The sequence below is a fragment of the Varroa destructor genome, unplaced genomic scaffold, assembly GCF_002443255.2.
Source record: "Varroa destructor unplaced genomic scaffold, Vdes_3.0 BEIS01000004.1, whole genome shotgun sequence".
Taxonomy (NCBI): Eukaryota; Metazoa; Arthropoda; class Arachnida; order Mesostigmata; family Varroidae; genus Varroa; species Varroa destructor.
This window is the reverse complement of record NW_019211457.1, coordinates 26936811-26955410: the sequence shown is the minus strand read 5'-3', so window position 1 is coordinate 26955410 and position 18600 is coordinate 26936811. Positions and strand designations below refer to the sequence as shown.

The window sequence follows — 18600 nt, the reverse complement described above, 5'->3', positions numbered from 1 at the left end:
ACATTTGTATAATTGCGAAACTGGCAAGCATTGTTCTCACTTAGACCTGAATGATTATGTCTTGATTATACATGCCTTGTTCCTTGCTCAAGAATTCACTAAAGATCTCAAACCTATAAACTGGATTTTAACCAACTAATCAGTCGATCGAATAACCAAAGATAAAAACCCGCTCCTTCTACACATATATATATAATAGAAATCTATTTTACCGGTCGTCAAATTAAACAAAGTTTTCCCTAGCCAAATCAGTTCGATGCTCTTACCACAATTTAATTGTAACACACATTATCTTTTGATTACATAAATACCGCTAATAGCTGATAATAATTATGGTTATTATAATTATGAAATAAACCGAAGACCTAATTTTAATATGTACATGTATTGGATTTCACGATTCAAATAGACAAGTTCAACTACCTTGTTCAAGTAACTTGTTTGCGTTCGATTCCAAAGATTATCTTTCTCGTTCCGTTTCATAAAGTAATAATTTCTATCTATAACGATGAAAAAATAAGTACAAACGGTCTGTTTAATATCTTATTTTTCCGTTTTATTAGAAAGCGTTCGAAGTATCACGTGTCGACGGTACTTACCCATTTGCCCTCGAAACTGAGTTGACGCAAAATAATTTTCCGTATTTGCAACACATTGCATCTGCATTGCAAGAACAATTCGTTTTTCGGAAGCATTTTGCCGAAAGTCCCTTTTTTTCTGTCTCTGCCGAGTAACACATTGTGTAGATATGTGTTTTAAAGCATGTTGTTGAAGGTGCTATTATCATCATTATCTTGCTGATAGGCTCGTCACCATGGTATTCAGCTTGCTTAGTCCATAGGTGCAAAAATAAATAAGTCACATGCCTCTATTATGCTCTAGTGCTTTTTAAATAATTAATTTTCCCATCTTTAACTAGTTTTATTTCGTTTTAATACTTTTGCTTGTTTGTTTTCCCCGCGGCTCAAATGGGGCAGTCCACTGTTGTTGATGCTGTCGTCATCGAAGGTTATCCCAATGCAAAATGTGGAGAATTTGTGTCATAAATATATGTCATTTTTCTATTTCTTAGATCTTTTGCCATTGGCCGGTGCGATGACGGTCTGGCAAAACTAGACAGAGAAGAATCGCAAAACATCTTAAATTCAATTTTATAGAATCACAGGTGATGCATATTCGACTATTCTTTTATGTTGCCAAGCGACTGCGTGCCCACTGCAGTATCCGACAGGCAGTATAAGAAAGTGTGAACATTGAGTTGACCTTCATATTTCTTTATCCTCTAATAATTTTCCAATGGTATAAGATTCCCTCTTGTTGATATTTTACTTAACCTAATGCCCGCCTGAACTAAAATCAGTTTAAAGCCTTCAGTCGTTACTGAATTAAATTGACTCTCTTTAAGGGTTGAATTTAATTTGAACTTATATTACATCATTAAGGATGACTGTTCGCTTCGCTTAACTCCTAGGTTCGAAGTGTTAATTATTGGTTAGATCCGTTTTCGAATCGATGCATCAATCCTTTCTAAATTAAGAACTCCACTGCGCTATCTGGGGCTGAAGCCGATTTCTAGACGTTGGATTCAGCAGTTGTTGGCATCGCGGTCGACGAGGCCGGTTAAAATCAGATTTCGTCCAGTTCGTCCTCGAGCGATATTTCCGGGAAATTGCCCACCTCAATGTCAGCCGGTCTTACAAAGACGCCATGCTTAGGTTCGCATTTGAAATATCGCACCTCACCCGCAGTACCATCGTTCTTTCCCAATGGTTCATCAAGGCAGACTCCGATAAAGGTCACACCGGGTTTCAGACAAATCTCTCCAATGTACTTGACTTCTCCGCGACGAGCAGGGGTTCCTTTAGTACGTACCTCACAGCGCTTTCCGACCTCGATTTCTAGCGAAATAAAAATCACAAGAAAAACAAACGCCAATTGGTTAGGTGTGAGTTATGCGACTAATAATATCGTCATTACTAGCGAATCAACTATTTGCTACTACTAACTACCGCATTATAGAACTAGTATAAAATATTCAATTGTGCATCACCGATATGGACGCATCGGCGAAGTTCGGCCTAATTTCACTAGTAATACATATTTTCTAGATACAACGTTTACCCTTTAAATTTTCCTTATCCGTCTTGTTTGATTCGTTAACCGTCTTATTCGAAAACCGTCCTAAACCATGTTGTTGCATAAAACTTCGAACGTTATTCACTTGGGCATATCTATCTTCTGAAATTTTCATCTTTTCAACCGCGTCCACTTCGTCAAAAATGCCCATAGAGGGATCGATCACTTTGAGAAGCAGGCCAGTGTCCATCGCGGGGTAGTCACCGATTTTTCTATCATCTTCATTAAGTGCTTCTAGCAGTTGGTTAGGTGATTCTTTGTTACGTAGCTCTAGCTTCATGCGATTGTAGGCAGCACCAGTTAACAATTCTAGCCGCTGTTTTAGCTCGCCTACGGTGATGTTACGATTGAAAGCCCGCTCGCATCCAAGATCGGAACCTTCGGTCGTTACCGTGAGCCTCACAAACTCGGAAGACATCTTTTCCACCTCCATATTCTACGAAAAACACAAGAAAACAGCGCAATTTCATAAAGTCACGAAATTTTAAGTTTATGGAGCTATTCTACAGACTGCTATAAATTAGATTATTTTATTGGTATAACGTCTAGTTAACACAGTAGGGTTACGATAAGATTGTACTGGGCCGTTAACATTTTTCTACTCTGGTAAGGCAACAATATCACAGTATAAATACTATTTCAAATTGACTGTTAAACCTGCATGCACATGAAATGATTCTTATTGAAATGACACTTATAGGTAATTTATCTCAACATTGTTGGACTGTTTTATCCGAACGGTGTTTTAAATAACACCAGATACTCTATAAAATTTTCATAATTTTTATTTGCCTTATTCGTATCCCATTCATATCTCAGTAATAGTGGGGTAACCAACTTTAAATCTTGAAGCCATCTTAAAATGCAGAAGGCTTTTTACATTCTTATAACTGAACCGTAAAGGTCCGGCGTGTGTTTATTAAAGGTTCGCCTAATTTAACTTTTACAGATGCGGACTCCCCAGTTTTATATCCGTTCCTCTTACGCCCCGCGCCTCATAGGCGGAACATTTACCTGCATAATTGTGAAGTGTTTTGCAAATTGTAGACAACAGGATGATTAGATAGATTAATTGTTGAAGCCGAGAAGAAGTGCTTAATTGGCTGATGGTGTATTATAAAAAAATGGAGATACGAAATAAAATCAGGGGTTCAGTGGAGCGTTCATACGAATACTGAACGTGACGGATCGGGGAAAGGCACGCGCATCGACAATTCTATTTATTAGGGCGGTGCTCATCGTAACTTCGAGAAGCACCCGCTTATGCGTAGGCACATTGATACAGGGTCATTATTGGGAAATCTTTAGAAAATCGTTAGACCCTATTCATCTACTGCTCGATCACCGAGACACGCTAACACTTTTCATATAATTTTACATGCATTATATATTTCAGTCACTATAAATTCAGTGCGGGTTATAATTTCTACCCTGGACATATTCACCAGCACATATTAAGAATATGAACATAGAGCAGCACGCTAACGAAAATGCTAGCAAACCGAATCGCAATGCCTCGATATGAAATTATGAAAAATTCAACACGAATGTCAAGCTGAATTTGCGCTATTCAACACACTTATATCCCTGTTTCTATACATATGTATTTACATAATTTCAAATATTTTTCAGCTTCGCTAATTATTAACAAGCAGAAACAAGCCGCAATAATATACATAGGCGATCGATTCCAACCGCTTCTTGCTGGTTGAGCAGCGGCCCGAGATAGACATCGCCACTTCGACAACAACTACTGGAAAGCTGCCCAGCGCGTGCATTAAAGGATATCAAGAATCCGCTTTATTCAGGTACTCCCAATTTTGGTTCAATATGAAACGTTACGGGCCGCTTGTAGGCGCGTATTTTGTCTATACCAGATATGTGCTGTATAATGTATTTGCGACCAATGTAGTTTTTATCGATTATACGCCTATATATATTTACAAGCGATATAATCGTATGATGACATCTTAACCATTGCCACCGTGACGGCAAGGATACCTACTTTAATGACCATAGCATTAAGTAACATCGCTACATTGTCTCCGAAAACAGTAGCCGAATTGGCGTTTATGCTTCTTCATCGTTTTTGTCACAACGCAAAATATCATTTGTACTTTAACAATAGAAACTTATGACGTAAAGAAACGTAGATAAACTCCTATGACAGGGGTGCGTTCAGTAAGTAACTAAGCGGCAGGCGGCGCTACCAGTTAATGGAACTCACCGTTGGAAACGGGTCGCGCTGAGGAAATTCCGACAGCTTTTGAATATAATTGTTTTTGATTCGCGGTGAACGTTAGTGGTGTAAAATGCGGTCTGCCAACATCTAATCCATATATCGGATCAGATTGTAAACACGAAACGCATTAAGGCCGCATCAAATACACACCACTCAACAACAACAACGATCTGGTCTAACCTGCCGATTTAATGGTGGGACATTATTACCAAAAAATACAGCATGATAATAACAATCAAAACATCATATCGGCAATGAAGAAGAGCTTCTAACCAACATTTATTGTAGACAGAAATTAATTAATGAGAGAACATTTTTAAAAGATTCACCGTTCAATCGATAATCTGTCATCTCGTAAACGGTTCTGCATGAACTTTGAATATACATTGAACATAGAACTATTTACTATTTGCAAATTTCTACGGTTGTAGTATTCTATTGAGACGATATAGAACCTATAGGGCATAGCTCTTTGAGCTTTACACTCCGTGCTAGGTAGACACGATCGAAGTTGACATCTCTAATACGTACGCATATTAAGCATTGCAACGTTGCCGGCTTTTTAACCTATTTTACATACGAAATACGCCAATGCCATTTCTATATGGCATTGGCGTCTATTTCGTATATGGAGGGTTTATCTATCCGACCATATTCAAATCAAACGCTAATCATAGAAACGCTATGTGGGGTCAGAACATCAGATAATTGTGACCTTGGTAACCATGTTACTATATATATATATATATATGTGTGTCATATGCACAGAGTGGTTGGGGTAAAGTGGGACGAAAATTGTTTGTTTTGTTTATAAACGGTATTAAAATAGAGGCGAATATCTGAATGGATTTATTTGCATATGGCCGCAGAGACATCCTTGACATAGCGTGTTTATTTAGTTCATGAAGCTACTTTATCGCGGGTTCAATTTGTAATTTACGGCATTCACAAACCTGTTTGATCTAATGAATTGAAATCTGCTTGGCTGTGCAGGTTTAGCCAGCCAGCCCTGCACTGATATGTTCATGTGAGCGGATGCATTGCTTTTTGAAGGACATATGGCCAATTATTCGACGCGATAACTGTCCACAGTCTTCGCGACAGTTTCTAGAGCATCCGGATCACAGTACACGGCAATTGAAAAAGGTATCGGGTTTTGGTTACGAAACAAGCCTCAGTAAATGAATACTGGCTGAGAATTTAGTCTTACATATTATGGGAACCCTCTCTTAATCGCGGCGATTTTTGAGATTGAGTCTTGTATTTATAGTGTAAATTTTTCACCGTGAAAGAATCGAAGACGGTCTGCTCTTTTTTACTTCGAAGTATTTAGGTACCAGATGCACCAATCATATCTTTTGACATTAATGTTCTCAGAACGTTTATGCTTGATTTTGTGCCATACGATGTGTAGCAAAGTCTTCGGAAACGATTACAGTCATTTTACTTGCCGCGACGTATCCAAAGACGGCGATAATCAAAAAATGCAATGACATTTTTTCATTTATTGGAGGTGAGGGTTCGTTCGTTGCATTGTTTTCAGCGGTCGTGCACTCAGGAATAATGCTGTAAACCGACGATTTCGAGTAGCTAGATTTTGGGCAGTTCACAGTGTTGGTAGGAGTTTGTCCGGCATAAAAGTACTCAGTAACAGTTAATCTTCGCTCATCAATTGAACATGGGCTACTTGTTTCTACCGTACAAAGAAAAAGTTGCGTTTAACTAAGGCGGCACGCCATTTGATTTTCTAAATAATTCTTTTGCACTGACCTGAGCGACTATCCTTGCTAGGGTCAGACTTAATAGTATTGATTTCCCTCTACAACGACCACTAGGTCACATCAGTAAAATACAATTTCAATTTATTCTGTTATATAATAAAACTGAAATATTTGAATATAAAAAGACGAAATATGAAAATCTTTATTTTAGACACAGGTTCGATAAACATAGCGAAGATGTACCGCTACTACTAAGATGTACTAACCAAACTGTTATAGAACGCATCAAATGCGCTTCGACTTTTCGAAACTGACGATCCGACTCTCGCTACCTATAGTCATGTATTTGATTTTTTTTTATTTGTAATTAGTCATATGCTACGTCGAACCCTGTAAGGGTTTCACGCCCATTTATACGCCTTTGCTTGAGTACTGTTCAACAATTATGAGCGCAGTATAACGCGTCGGTTTCTATAATTGGCGAATTAATCTAAGAGAAATATTATGTACTACACTACACGTATACCTCTCGGTGTACACACAAATCGAAATTACTGAAATAAGACCATATGCTTCGCAGCCTCGGTGAGAAAATCCTTTGACGCCTAATCGTATCTTCCTAAAAGATCTAGTAGGTTTCAATCATTTAAACGTGGTAGAAATCATACAAAGATTTAAGTGGTGAAAAATTGAAGATGCATCTAGTCTTGAAAGGAGAAATTTATTGCTGACCCTTCTCCTACATCGTTTTGCAGTCTGAAGCCTTATTTCTACACAGTTCCTCTACGAAGCGACCTTAGCTGCATTCGTCGCTGATTTCTTTTACTGCTATTGTTAATGTTATTTGACGAGTTGACTTGCCTCGTGTTGAATGATTCTCTGCGGAACTCATTTTACAGTTACGCGGTGATCGTTTTAGAAGCTAACGCCGGCGGCATATCGCGACCCCCCCCCCCCATCTCCGCGTGGCCGCGACAACTCGCATTTAGGAAACGCTCCGACCAATATTCACCTTGCCAAACTATCGTTTGGTTAAGTCTGAGACGAATATCGTCATACAAGTCAATGGCAGCTCGTTTCTGCTTTGGGCAGTTTCACACAGCCAAATATTCCAACAGACTTCGTCGTCACAACAAGAGGCAGAAGTTGCTCTGTTGTCAGTCATCGCTCCACGTCGCAGTCCTGTTACCAGGCAAATAAACAAGCTATGATTAAACAGCCCGGTGCCGCAGTAAACGTCCTGCACGTTTCACTGTCATCGCCGTAGCTGTATCCACCATTGCTGTACCCGTCGCTGATGTTCATGGCAACGTCATACTCGTCGTTTTCAGCCACTTCAGCCAGCTTTACCAGTGACAACTGTAACGAAGTAACGGTACAGGACAGAACGGCAAGAAGTTGTATCGCTACACCATATTCGCGAATCCGCAGAAACAGACACCGCAGCGTATCATAGAAATAGCCTGATTTAGTCCAATCCAATGGACTGTGCAGTGTTGCCGAACTAAACAATCATTGCGAACTTTTAATACAGTCTTCACACATATTTGTTGAGACCTTCCAGATTTCGTTGAAAAAGTGCATACACGCGGACGCGGTCGCGCCCTGTTAGTCGTCTGGAGATTGAAGCAATCCGAAAATCGATTCGCTTCTCAGACGACCGTCGTTCATTTCGGTTCTTTCTCTCTTTCTCATATATATACATAGAAACACACTGACAACTACGTAACGCCAATTGATTCCAGTAGGAGTATTAATGCTAGCAGCATTTGCAGCACAAATGAACGTAAAAGCAATTTTTTAGTTAGCTGTTAACAAACAGCTAATAAAAATGAATTTTTATTCATTCATTTATTCACAGACGATTCAATTGTACTCACTGAAGTGGCGTGCATTTAAACTTTATTCTATCATTATGCTTCGTGTACAAATAGACCGCTTATGTAACTGAGGAAAGGGGTTTCATGAACTGACGCCTCGTCTCGTTATTGTATATACACACACCGATGATATAATTTTGCACCGTAAGCACTCCACATGTGTCTATAGATTGAATTTACATTTAACAAATAATTTGCGTGAGAATCAATATGTCGATCTTCTTGTTGTTTCGTAAAGCTGGTTATCAATTGAAACGCTAGCCCGTGTGCAGCTAATCGTTTTGACCGATTTGGCTTCTGAATGCAGTTATCGTTACGTTTTGATTATCGATCTCAGTTTTCAATAATATATTTTACCCGCAAGAAAACAATACATTTTCGTGCGCAACGATTTCATCTCGTTTCAGTTTCAAAAAAACTTAAGAAGCAATTTGAATTTAGGTAGAACGAAATGTCTAGCAAAAAAAGTACGACACTTCACATACACATGTTGTACATTTTAAACTTATCTTCACTAAAGGCTAAAGCCCAGCTGGGGTGGGTCTCAGCTAGAGATCAATTGCAGTATGTAGCTTACCTCTCAGGGTACAAAGCATATACCGGCTGATAGCTCATTTGCTGAAACCACCCATTTAGGTTGTAGCGCTCAACGATGATGGTGCCTTAAGATAAACTGCCATTTACTTACTTAACACAATACTGTAACGAACACGACGCCGCTCACGTCATTGGTGACGTTAATTACTAACGGAGATTTCAAAAATCCACCGTAAGCTTGCCCAAGCGCTACAAGTATATTGTAAAACCTTTTTTTGTTCCAACCATTTAAACGGTTTAATCGGTAACAGAACAACTCTTTTGCCGTACAGTGGAAAAAGAAAAGTAGATCTTATCTCATGACCACACCCATTGAGTTTTGGTGTTGTGATTGCATTCGCCGGGAATCCGAATCTTACTAAACCTAATTATAAATATAGTTTGGGTTAAGACCTGTTTTTCGGAAACAGCTGTGTCCCTTCACCAAAATACGTTCTGTATCCATAAGGCCGTAGTCAGTGACGACCACAATCGACTCGGATACCTGGCACATATACGAAAATCTCGTTTATTCTCGTCTAACGGCCGGCGAAATATCAAACCAGGCAATGTACACGATCTCACAGACACACAAATTTCTATAGCAATCTGTGTCATTTAGGTATAAATTAGAAATAAAATAAAGGCCAATCTGAACTCGGCCATCAAGATTCGCCGAAAAGCCTGGCTAAATTTTTCGTTACAAAACATACTTCAACCGCATAGCAAACCCATGCGGGAAATTTATCCGAAGTTGACAACTCGGCTTACGAGGACGCGTTTGCTCCCGAGAACGTTTTGAGTAGTTCAGTGGCCACGAAAAGCCGACCTACCGCTGTCACGCCCACTCTGCCGCACCGCTGTTGCTCCAAATTAGAGTTCCTGTGGCGACCTCGCTTTGTTTCCAAACCGGAATGTGGTAGTCGGAAAATGGCGAAACGTAGGTTTTTGGCTAAAATTTATCCTGAGACTGTCCACTTACCGTTCAGTGATGGAGAGCTTCGAGTTGGTCCTTTTTCTCGGTGTTAACGGACAATTACGCGAAGCAGCACTTATCGATGTTACTATTACACAGGTTCATTAATGCATCGAAAAGTTACCGATACGGCCAGCTATTCCAGAATGAATCACGAAGAATGATGACGGCTCTGCCAAATAGAAAGAATGATTCGGCCTACTAGCAGAGCAGGGTTCCGGGCGCTTTACCGTTGGTGTCGGTCAGTTTAGAAGCATATATTCATGAACACAATGCATCGATGTTTGTAATTCTACGATTAGATAGATGCGCTAGAATCATAGTGATCCATGAGGGCAAATATGGATAAAAACATGTTACATTGATCACGAAAAGACGGTTGCCAAACGGATAACAGATCTGTTTTATTGCATCGTCTCACCATTTGACTAGATGTCTCATAGGTGCTAAGATGTGAGCCAGCTATCTATAACTAATTTGTCAAGTTATACATGAACGACAACGCAGATATATTATACACACCCCCATTAAAAACACCTAACTCGTCACAGTATTTGTGAGTTCGTTTACGTTTAAGCAAAACAATAAATTCTCTTTTTTAACTTCGACGTTTTTGACAGACATTTGAATTTTGGGACCACTGCTTCACGCAGTGCCCATTTGCATGCTTAACCGCCGTATCTAGCCAAGCAGATCTCGGTCAGTTGGAACGCAAATGTTATTGGCCAGTGTATGTGGCGATGTCAGAACGGGTGAATGTTGTTGAACAGATGATGGCGGGGAGGGCTCGTTGTGCCCACTCGCGCTTCTGAGGTCTCCATCCGAGAGTGAAGTGTACCTACTTCGTCTTCTATCATCGTAGTCCAACTCCAGCAGGTCGCAGCGAGTCTTAGCGAAACACCAGGTTAGTGAGTTTATACATCAGCTGGAATGGTACAGAATTAGAATTAGAGCTAATACTTTTGTTAGCATCTCGGTCCGATTTACACTGTAACTTAGCAGTACCCCACGGCTGCGACTGGAAAGAGTTACGCATAGGAATTGGCCAAATATTTCATAATCCATCTGGCTTTCGGTTAGCTCCCGTTCACAGATGAGGTATCTTTTTCATAGGTTTCAAATTGACTACGGGAATTGTATCGAGCAGTACAGGTTACCGCTCCGTACGAGGCGTTTCTACTTATGTCAAATTGTGTAGCCCTATTGAAACTGTCGTTGGCTAAAAATGCTTGACTGTACAAGTGGCAAGCAACGCCTCAACAGTGTGTGACACATTTATTTTGACATTGCGCATTGGTGACAAGCTCTTGTGTCAAATTCTGTAGAGTTGCATGATTTCGAGTATGGAATGGGTTCAAGTGAAGTCAGTCTACCGATGTTTCACGAAGCGCTTCTATGAATGGAGATGGTAAAACCTCGGAGAGAAGAGCTTCTACAGTTTATTCTACTTCAAAAAAAAGTGTGTGGAGTGCGCCGCTCTATTGCCATTCATTAAACACGATGAGGAAATCAAGCAGCCGAATGCGATGCTCTAACGTGCCCAAGTCGTCAGGGAAAAACTTGGCACAGCAACACCAATGGCAAGTTTCAGCTGTAGTTTCCTAAAGATTAATATCGAAATACAATCTACTACGGTTGCGTTTGCGGTCTGTTTTTTTTCCTACTACTCCTATTAGTAACCTAATTATTGCTGATATCGGTAGCTTAATTAGTCTTTGGCATAATAGATTTAAAAGTATTGGCTGATCCTACTGCTATTGTTCAATTTTTATATAATGCTTCTCTGTTTGTGTCTGCAGATATGTTTACATAAGCATATCGCAATGTAATCCTGCAAGAAACAACCTAGGCTAACTTCAGACGACTACTATGGTAAATACGCTCATTAGCGAGAATAGAATACATGGTCGAAGGGGAACACTATAGAGATCGATGATCAGTAAAGGTGACGTCTGCTTATCAGGCTTCCTGAATAAGCCAATTAACCACAGACATCGGTGGATGATCTCGCGCACATACCAGGGTGACTCGTTTGTTGTGATCAAGTTGGTCTCAGAAAATTATATGATGGAAGGGCATATTGACTCATAAGTTTATCGTTACTTAGGATGTCGTTTTCAATAGTGTCGCAAAAGAACGATTCTCTGTAAGAACGAGTTATATATAACATTGTTCGAATGATTTTATTATAATGGAGACACTAAAAAAGCAAAAATAACCGTAGAAATCGCACTCGGCAAGATTCGAACTTGCACGAGGTGGCTCTATTGCATTTCTACTCCAGCGCCTTAACCACTCGCCCACAACTGCTTCGTTCACTTCGCACCGCATACTCTGAATAGAGACAAATACTGATGAGATGACTGCATGCGTTGCTATGGGACGCGCGAGCAAAATTGATGGCAGAAGGTGACGTAGCGTTGAACAAAATTAGGAAGAAAACAGATTGTTGCTGTCAAAAAACAGAAGAGGTAGAAATGGTAAGGGTTAACTGGAAGAGCGAGCAGTGGACGTGTACTATCGAAGTTTTGATGACTCCCGATGTTATTGCTGTGGCTAGAAGTGAGTTCGGTGAAAAAAGACCGTGGGGCGACGATGAGCTGAAAGGCGATGTGACAATGCCTTTTGCAGCAAAGAGCTTCGGCACTGATACAGAGTGACTCGGAGTCATTTTTGGTTATAGCTGCGTCCGCTGCTTCGGGACGTACCACCCCTTAATGAAATTCCAGTTGTTTTTTTAATAGGAGAATAGCTAATTGGATAATAATAATAATAATATCATCATCACAATGTTAGAGACGTCGTTGTAGTTGCGAGTCGAATAGAATTTCTTTTGGCAATACATTCTCTAATGCTATGCAGTATCGTGAGAAACGCCGATAGGGACAAACGATCTGAAGGTGAATTATGTTGGTCGTGTGTATCGTATATTGGAATGATTTTGTCACAATGAAAAATCGCAGTCGGCAGGGTTCGAACCTGCGCGGGGAGACCCCATTGGATTTCAAGTCCGACGCCTTAACCACTCGGCCACAACTGCTTGATGCAATTGTAGATGAGATGAGTACATAATAAGTATGACTAAATCTTGGCGATTTTTTGGGACTCTACTTAGCTCTTGCATTGTTTTTGTAAGCTTCAACGGCTCTGCCTCTAAACTTGTCATAGGCACTGCTATTCCTTTAAAGTGTAATATGTCGTATCACCAAATAATAACATTTGCATAATACAATGCCAATAACTCTACAGAATGATCATATATTGTTCCGTACAGAAAGGAATTCCTCGGTAAATCTTTTTTTTTTTTTGAACATTCACGCCTGTCGAGGCCGAACTGGTCGACCTTGCCTGAAACGTGTTTATTCGTGCTGATCTGTTCAAGTTATTTAAATATTCATGTCATTTAAATATGATTACGCGTAGTATAGCAAAGATAAATATGCCTGAATGTTCTTATATAATCGCCTAGTTGTCTTGTCTGATTTCGGGTGTATGTTCGCTTAGAAACGGCTGCTTTCTCAACGTCGTTCCAATGACAGCAGTTTAATGCTTCCTCACATTTTTTTTACCTACTTTGTTGTTGTTTATTTACAATTTTCCTCACATCATATACCCTCTTGTGTTTATGTTTTAGGCTGGATCGTAAAGGAAAGCCTTGTTTCGGTTCCCTAACACTCTTCTACAGTTGCGCATCGTAATATCGAGCCTATTACCTGTGACAGTATAGTCTTACTGGTGCTGTTGTCGTCGTCGTCGTGTTCGCAGGCATTATTAGTATCGTTGTTGGTGTCACGATTGCAAACAGCGTTGCGCTGCTCTTGCTCCGCATGCGCGTCTGCTGGCGTTCAGTGTTCCCCTTCTTTCGCGCTTGAGTTAATTGCTCCACACTCAGTAAGTTGGATTGCATTCGTTGTCAGTTGCGGCAGCGTGAACTGTCTAATATCAATAGACATCCAACCCCAACAAAAATTGTGAATGGACACAATTTTTACGGCAGAAGCAGCGGCAGCTTTATGAGCCGCATTTTTTCCGTGCCGTACTGCTGTCTGAGATCTCTTGTCATGCATTCCCGCTCGTCTCCCTATTTGTGTGTCTTTGATGATGCTGCTGCTCTTACGGGTGGCGATGGTAAGGCGTTTGACGCTTGGGGCCAATCGCGACAACAGCGTCCTTCACTCTTTTCCGTTCCGCCAGCTGCCGTTGCTGTTGGAAACTAACATAGCACGAGCAAACGAGAGAAAGAGAGGCAACGGCAATCAGACAACCCGTCTAGCTTATCGCATGGGACCACCGTGCAGTAGCGCTGGGTGTCTCTGCCATGCTCTTGCCACTTTGGCCAATATGTCTACGGCTATTGAAGGTGTATGTCGTTAGGAGTGCGAATGATCCGGCGAGCTCAAACAGCATCGGCAAACGACTACCGTGATGATTATAAAAGAATGCCCTTAACGCGCTGTGTCTTGACGATCGGACTTTCGATCCGGTAGTAGCACTAGTTGTAGATATGTATACAGTGAGAGGGTAAGACAAAAGTCTCTTAATCGTTTAACACTTACCTAGAATATATTGTATCCTGTACTCATATTCAACCTACGCTGTGCAATGTACGTATACTCTGGCAAGGTGGAAACTCTCAAATCGCTAAGTGACTTTATTTCAAGATGAGCCTTTCCCCTCACCTCGTATCCGTCACGTATGTTCTCAACAATGAGAAACGTTGGCGATATGATGGCGTACGCTAATTTCGGGATGAGCGAATCAAATTGATGGCAAAAGGTGACGTTGCGGCGAACGGAATCAAGCAGAAAACAGAGGCTCTTGGACTTGCTATCAAGCAATAGAAAAGGCAGAAGTGGTAAGGGTTAACTGGCGGAGCGAGCAGAAGCTGTGTACCATCGAAGTTTGATGACTCTCAATGTTATTGCTGTTGCTAGAAGCGAGTTCGGCAAAAAAAGACCGTGGCGACGATGAGCTAAAGGGCGGTGTGACAACGTCTTTTGCAGCAGAGAGCTTCGGCATTGGTACAGAGTGAGTCAGTCAAATCATTCTTGAATATGGCTACGTTCGCTGCTACGGGTGCTAAGACGTGTTATCGCTTAATGAAATTCCAGTTGTTTTTTAATAGAAAAAGAGCTAAGATGTTAAATAATAATAATATTGCCATCATAATGGTAGAGAAATCGTTGTAGTTGCACTATATTTAAATGACGTAAGATTTCTTTAAGCAATAGATATTTTCGAATGCTGTGCTATGTGGTGAGAAGTAAAAACAAAACGGTTATCGGGCACAAAATACGTTGCTTGTCTGGATCGTAGAGTGGAATGATTTTGTCATAATAAAAACCAAGTCGGTAGGGTTCGAACCTGCGCAGGAAGACCCCAGTGGATTTCAAGTCCAACGCCTTAATTACGCAGCCACAAATGCTTGGTACAACGGCAACACAATCAGTATCACTAATATGTTAGTGATTTTTTAGGATTCGGATTTAGCTGTGGCGTGTTTTTTTTTCTAGACTTCAATGGCTCTGCCTCTAAACTTAGCATAGCTGTTGCTATTCGTTTAAAGTGTAATCTATCCTATCACCAAATAATAACATTTTCATATTAATTCCATATAAATTATCATATATTTTGCAATTTTCAAATCGTTGTGCAGCGAAAGCCCATTTCGATCCAAATGCATTTACACAGGCTGCCCTTGGATAGAAAAAACTCAACACAATTCTGTGAAAGGGACTCTAAAATTTATCTCGAACACGTTTTCCGATTACAATATTTACGTTTAGTGATCAGGATTTGACGGATATCCTCTTTTTGGTATTGTAACATTTTCGCTTAGAGACATTGATAAACAGGTGTCAGCGGCTTCGAACAAATAGCAAGGCAAATTTTATTAAAAATTTTTAAATAAAGAAGGCAGCGAAGGCGATCATCAATTTGGCAGATTTAGAAGTGCACTTCTTGGTAGGCAGGACCTTTAGTTAAGACAAACATGTAACGTCGGTCAGTGCTTTATTAATTTGTCGGCAGATGGGTTCTATAGTTTCACAGATAATATCAATGAAAAAGGATTACTCTGCGGCGACTGTATTGCTTCGGTCGTGCGTTCATTCGGTTTAATTATTGTGTATAATCTTTTTGATTAGTCTGATAATTAATTAATTGAACGCGTGGATTAAATAAAAAATTAGGAATATTCACCTAATTAGGATTTGCTCAACGACTTCGGCTGGATCTGTGGGCCTGTCGTTTATCAACGACGCAGTTACAACAACCAATCAACAATATCAACAAATCAATAATAACGGACTTGCAAAACTAAACTGGCTGTTGGGATTGCGTTTCGAACAACATTTGCATTGTTTAGGAAATAATTTGTAAAGGATAACGGATAAAAGAAGAAAGATGACAATCGATGTCAACAACGATGCTTGTTGCCTACTGAATCTATAGTTAAAGCTGAAGCTACGTCGGAAAGCTAGATAGATGGGACTATCAATATTTACCTTTTTTGATTATATATGTATGAAGATTGAACGCGACATATGTACATAGTACGCGTTCAATCTCCATGGTCTTTACTTGGTCATTCGGAGTATTCTGACATCAACTGCCAACAGCTACCGTTATTCATTGAAGCTTTCCTGCTTCTTCGCAGTTTTTCAACCGTACGTTCGTGTGCAATGCCTACATCGACCAAAACAAAGGCTCGTATTTGTGAAACATTCCCATGTTAAATATTATAACAGTCTACTTAATCCGAATATATTTTCGTTTAGCCTAATGGTCATTAGAGAGGTGGCGACACATCTATATATCTGTCTGCCAAACCACAACTACTTGCCTTATCAATTATGTTGTAATTTTCGGTACATGAATCGTTTAAAATTGTACATCTACTGTACTTTTTCCAATATGGCGTGTCCTGGCTTGTCGCTTTTTAGGTTTGTAACCATTAGTTGGGACGACCAAACGTTTGGTCCGAAATAGGCAGCAGCCAGTGTCCAACGTTAACCTTCCGTATTATCTGTGACGACGATAGAGAGCTTACAAAGAAAATTGCTCCAAGTTGTAGCAACAAGAGTTGTTAAAGCCGGTGAGGAATCCGCTGTTACGCCCGGCTGTTATTCATACCGTTCTAATTTACCTGGGCGGCCAGTTGTTGCTCGATGAGTAGCGAACCACGGCAGTGGCCGCGTGAAACGAGCTCTTGTTCATCCGGCCAAATTCCGGGTAAGCGGCCATCGTAATAAATGAATCAGAAGACGACGGAACCAACACCTGCTGACAAGGCCCACCCAATTTAAAGCCAATGAACCCCTGAGAGCCAATGGACTGGCCGACATTTCAACAGGCAACAAAGGCTTCCTTCCTTCTGTTGCTGACCAAATCCCGCGAAATTCGATTTTATAGCTAGCATTAATGTTGGTCAAGTGCGGGTTGAAAATATGGAGAGTACACATGCAATACTAGACGAAATCTAAACTAGACTTTGTTAGACTACAAACTTCTATCTATTTGTTATTGTTGTTTTTATCCTTATTAAAAAGTACAATGTAACCTAGTTGCACAATGTCGAGTAACGACCAAAGAAACATGTTCGCGTCAGAGGCCGTAACCGGCTTGAAAGTAGTCATGCGCGCCTAAACAGCGGAATAGGCTGTGAATCTCACCTAGATCATTGGTCGCAGTAATAATGATATAATATTTTGAAAAGAGATGCTTTTTCCTAGGAATGTAGTCTGAGAAGCCTTTTTCACTGATCCTGTCTCCGTCCATTTGTGTTGTTACCAACCACAAATAAAAATTGATTCCTTGCAAACGGACCTGCGTTTTCCTTCCGTATGTTATCGTTGTGTCTATCTCTGCCACCTTTGGTTAGCCCTCTTTTTTTTTCATATCCACACGGCTGTCCGATTTATTTGTCCCTGAGGGCTAAGATAGATAGTGGTTCAGTTCTGATGCCTTATCTTACACTCCATCAGACCTTCCTATTGTGGTCTTCACCTGGAGGTTTACGCTCTTTTTTCTTTTCGCTTTCTCCTCGTGCGATATTGGCACTTTGTTTTGACCGGCCTGACTCGCTCCTTATCAGTTATCCGTCGTATTCCATATGTTTTTTTTGACGACTCTCATTGAATTAAGGTTTCTTTTTTTTCCCAAATTTTTCCTGGCCATTCATTCATTTTGTGTACTTCGCCAGTTTCGATGAGGATGATGTGGTTTGAAAGAAGTCTCGCGTAATCGGTGAGCCCCTACCTCAACGCCGGTTTGTCTGCACACGTCATTCACGCTGCTAGATTCAATACGGAACTGATCCGTGGTTAATGTAGTGACCGCACTGTACGTCTGTGCCTGTAGAAGCTGCGAGAGCCCTTTGTTTGATCTGTTTAGGCTACGAGACCGAAGCCGTAGCTGAGAACGAAGTCTTATCTGTCCAGAGCAATTGAAGGTACCTTTACAAATCTAGCGGCTTTACGTTGTCCACAGCAACGATAGGGTCCGCGACAGTGCCGCCACTTGTCAGTGTTCCTTCTGATGGTGGCGATCGCGTCGCAGACAGCGAAACCGCTGTAGTCAAGGGTTTCCGTCGATGCCATGGCCACCAGAACAGTAACTGTTATCTCGCAGCAGCGTAAGGCTGCCTACTGACGTCCAAAAAAACAGTGCCGTAAATACTTCCTGTGCAAGTAAGCTATATGAAACTCCAGACATGTTGAACTCAAGGCAAGGGATCGATATATCTCTAACACGGCAAAAATGCCCTAAGTTTCGCCAGAGAAAGCACTTGAGTAAGTTTGCATTCGAAAATCCTAAGTTAGCGTCGATTTTGGAGAGCTTCAATGTCTACATGAAAGCTATAAACAGCGATGCTGCATCAATGCACGTTAAATGTACGAACCGTCGTAGTAGAGGAAAGCGTGAAAAGAACAAAGGCAGGTTTTTTGTCAAAATTCTCGCCTATGGATAATGTGTCCTTCGTATTATATACCTGCTTTGGGTTGTCCTTTTTTAGGTTTTCCACGTTGGTCAGCAGCAACTTTAAACTTAGGACGCAACGATTTGGTA

At 40.7% G+C, this 18600-nt stretch overlaps 2 protein-coding genes and 1 non-coding gene across 8 annotated transcripts in view; 1 reads left to right on the top strand and 2 right to left on the bottom strand.

The window, feature by feature from the left end:
- Positions 1 to 530: 530 nt before the first annotated feature.
- On the bottom strand, positions 531 to 9944 carry LOC111249931 (tubulin-folding cofactor B-like). Of its 2 annotated transcripts, none has more exons than XM_022804404.2 (3): positions 9538 to 9944; positions 2122 to 2572; positions 531 to 1898 (listed from the first exon to the last, which is right to left on the bottom strand). In XM_022804404.2, the coding sequence occupies exons 2-3, from the start codon at positions 2567 to 2569 to the stop codon at positions 1627 to 1629; spliced, it is 720 nt and encodes a 239-aa protein (XP_022660139.1). In that variant the 5' UTR covers positions 2570 to 2572; positions 9538 to 9944; the 3' UTR covers positions 531 to 1626. The 2 variants fall into 2 exon arrangements, with proteins under 2 accessions (XP_022660139.1, XP_086844826.1); XM_086988700.1 differs by lacking the exon at positions 9538 to 9944 and adding an exon at positions 4364 to 4506.
- A 286-nt stretch (positions 9945 to 10230) lies between these two features.
- The window catches only part of Pi3K68D (phosphatidylinositol-4-phosphate 3-kinase catalytic subunit Pi3K68D), a 44763-nt gene continuing 36393 nt past the window's right edge, over positions 10231 to 18600 (top strand). Inside the window, exons 1-3 of one of the 5 annotated variants that reach the window (XM_086988690.1) lie at positions 10231 to 10435; positions 10857 to 11111; positions 13166 to 13422. The gene's annotated coding sequence lies outside the window, so the exon portion shown is untranslated. The other 4 variants (XM_086988689.1, XM_022805205.2, XM_022805209.2 and 1 more) reach the window with 4 other exon arrangements.
- Positions 12490 to 12571, bottom strand: TRNAS-UGA (transfer RNA serine (anticodon UGA)). The gene has a single exon. It is a non-coding gene; the product is annotated as a tRNA-Ser (tRNA).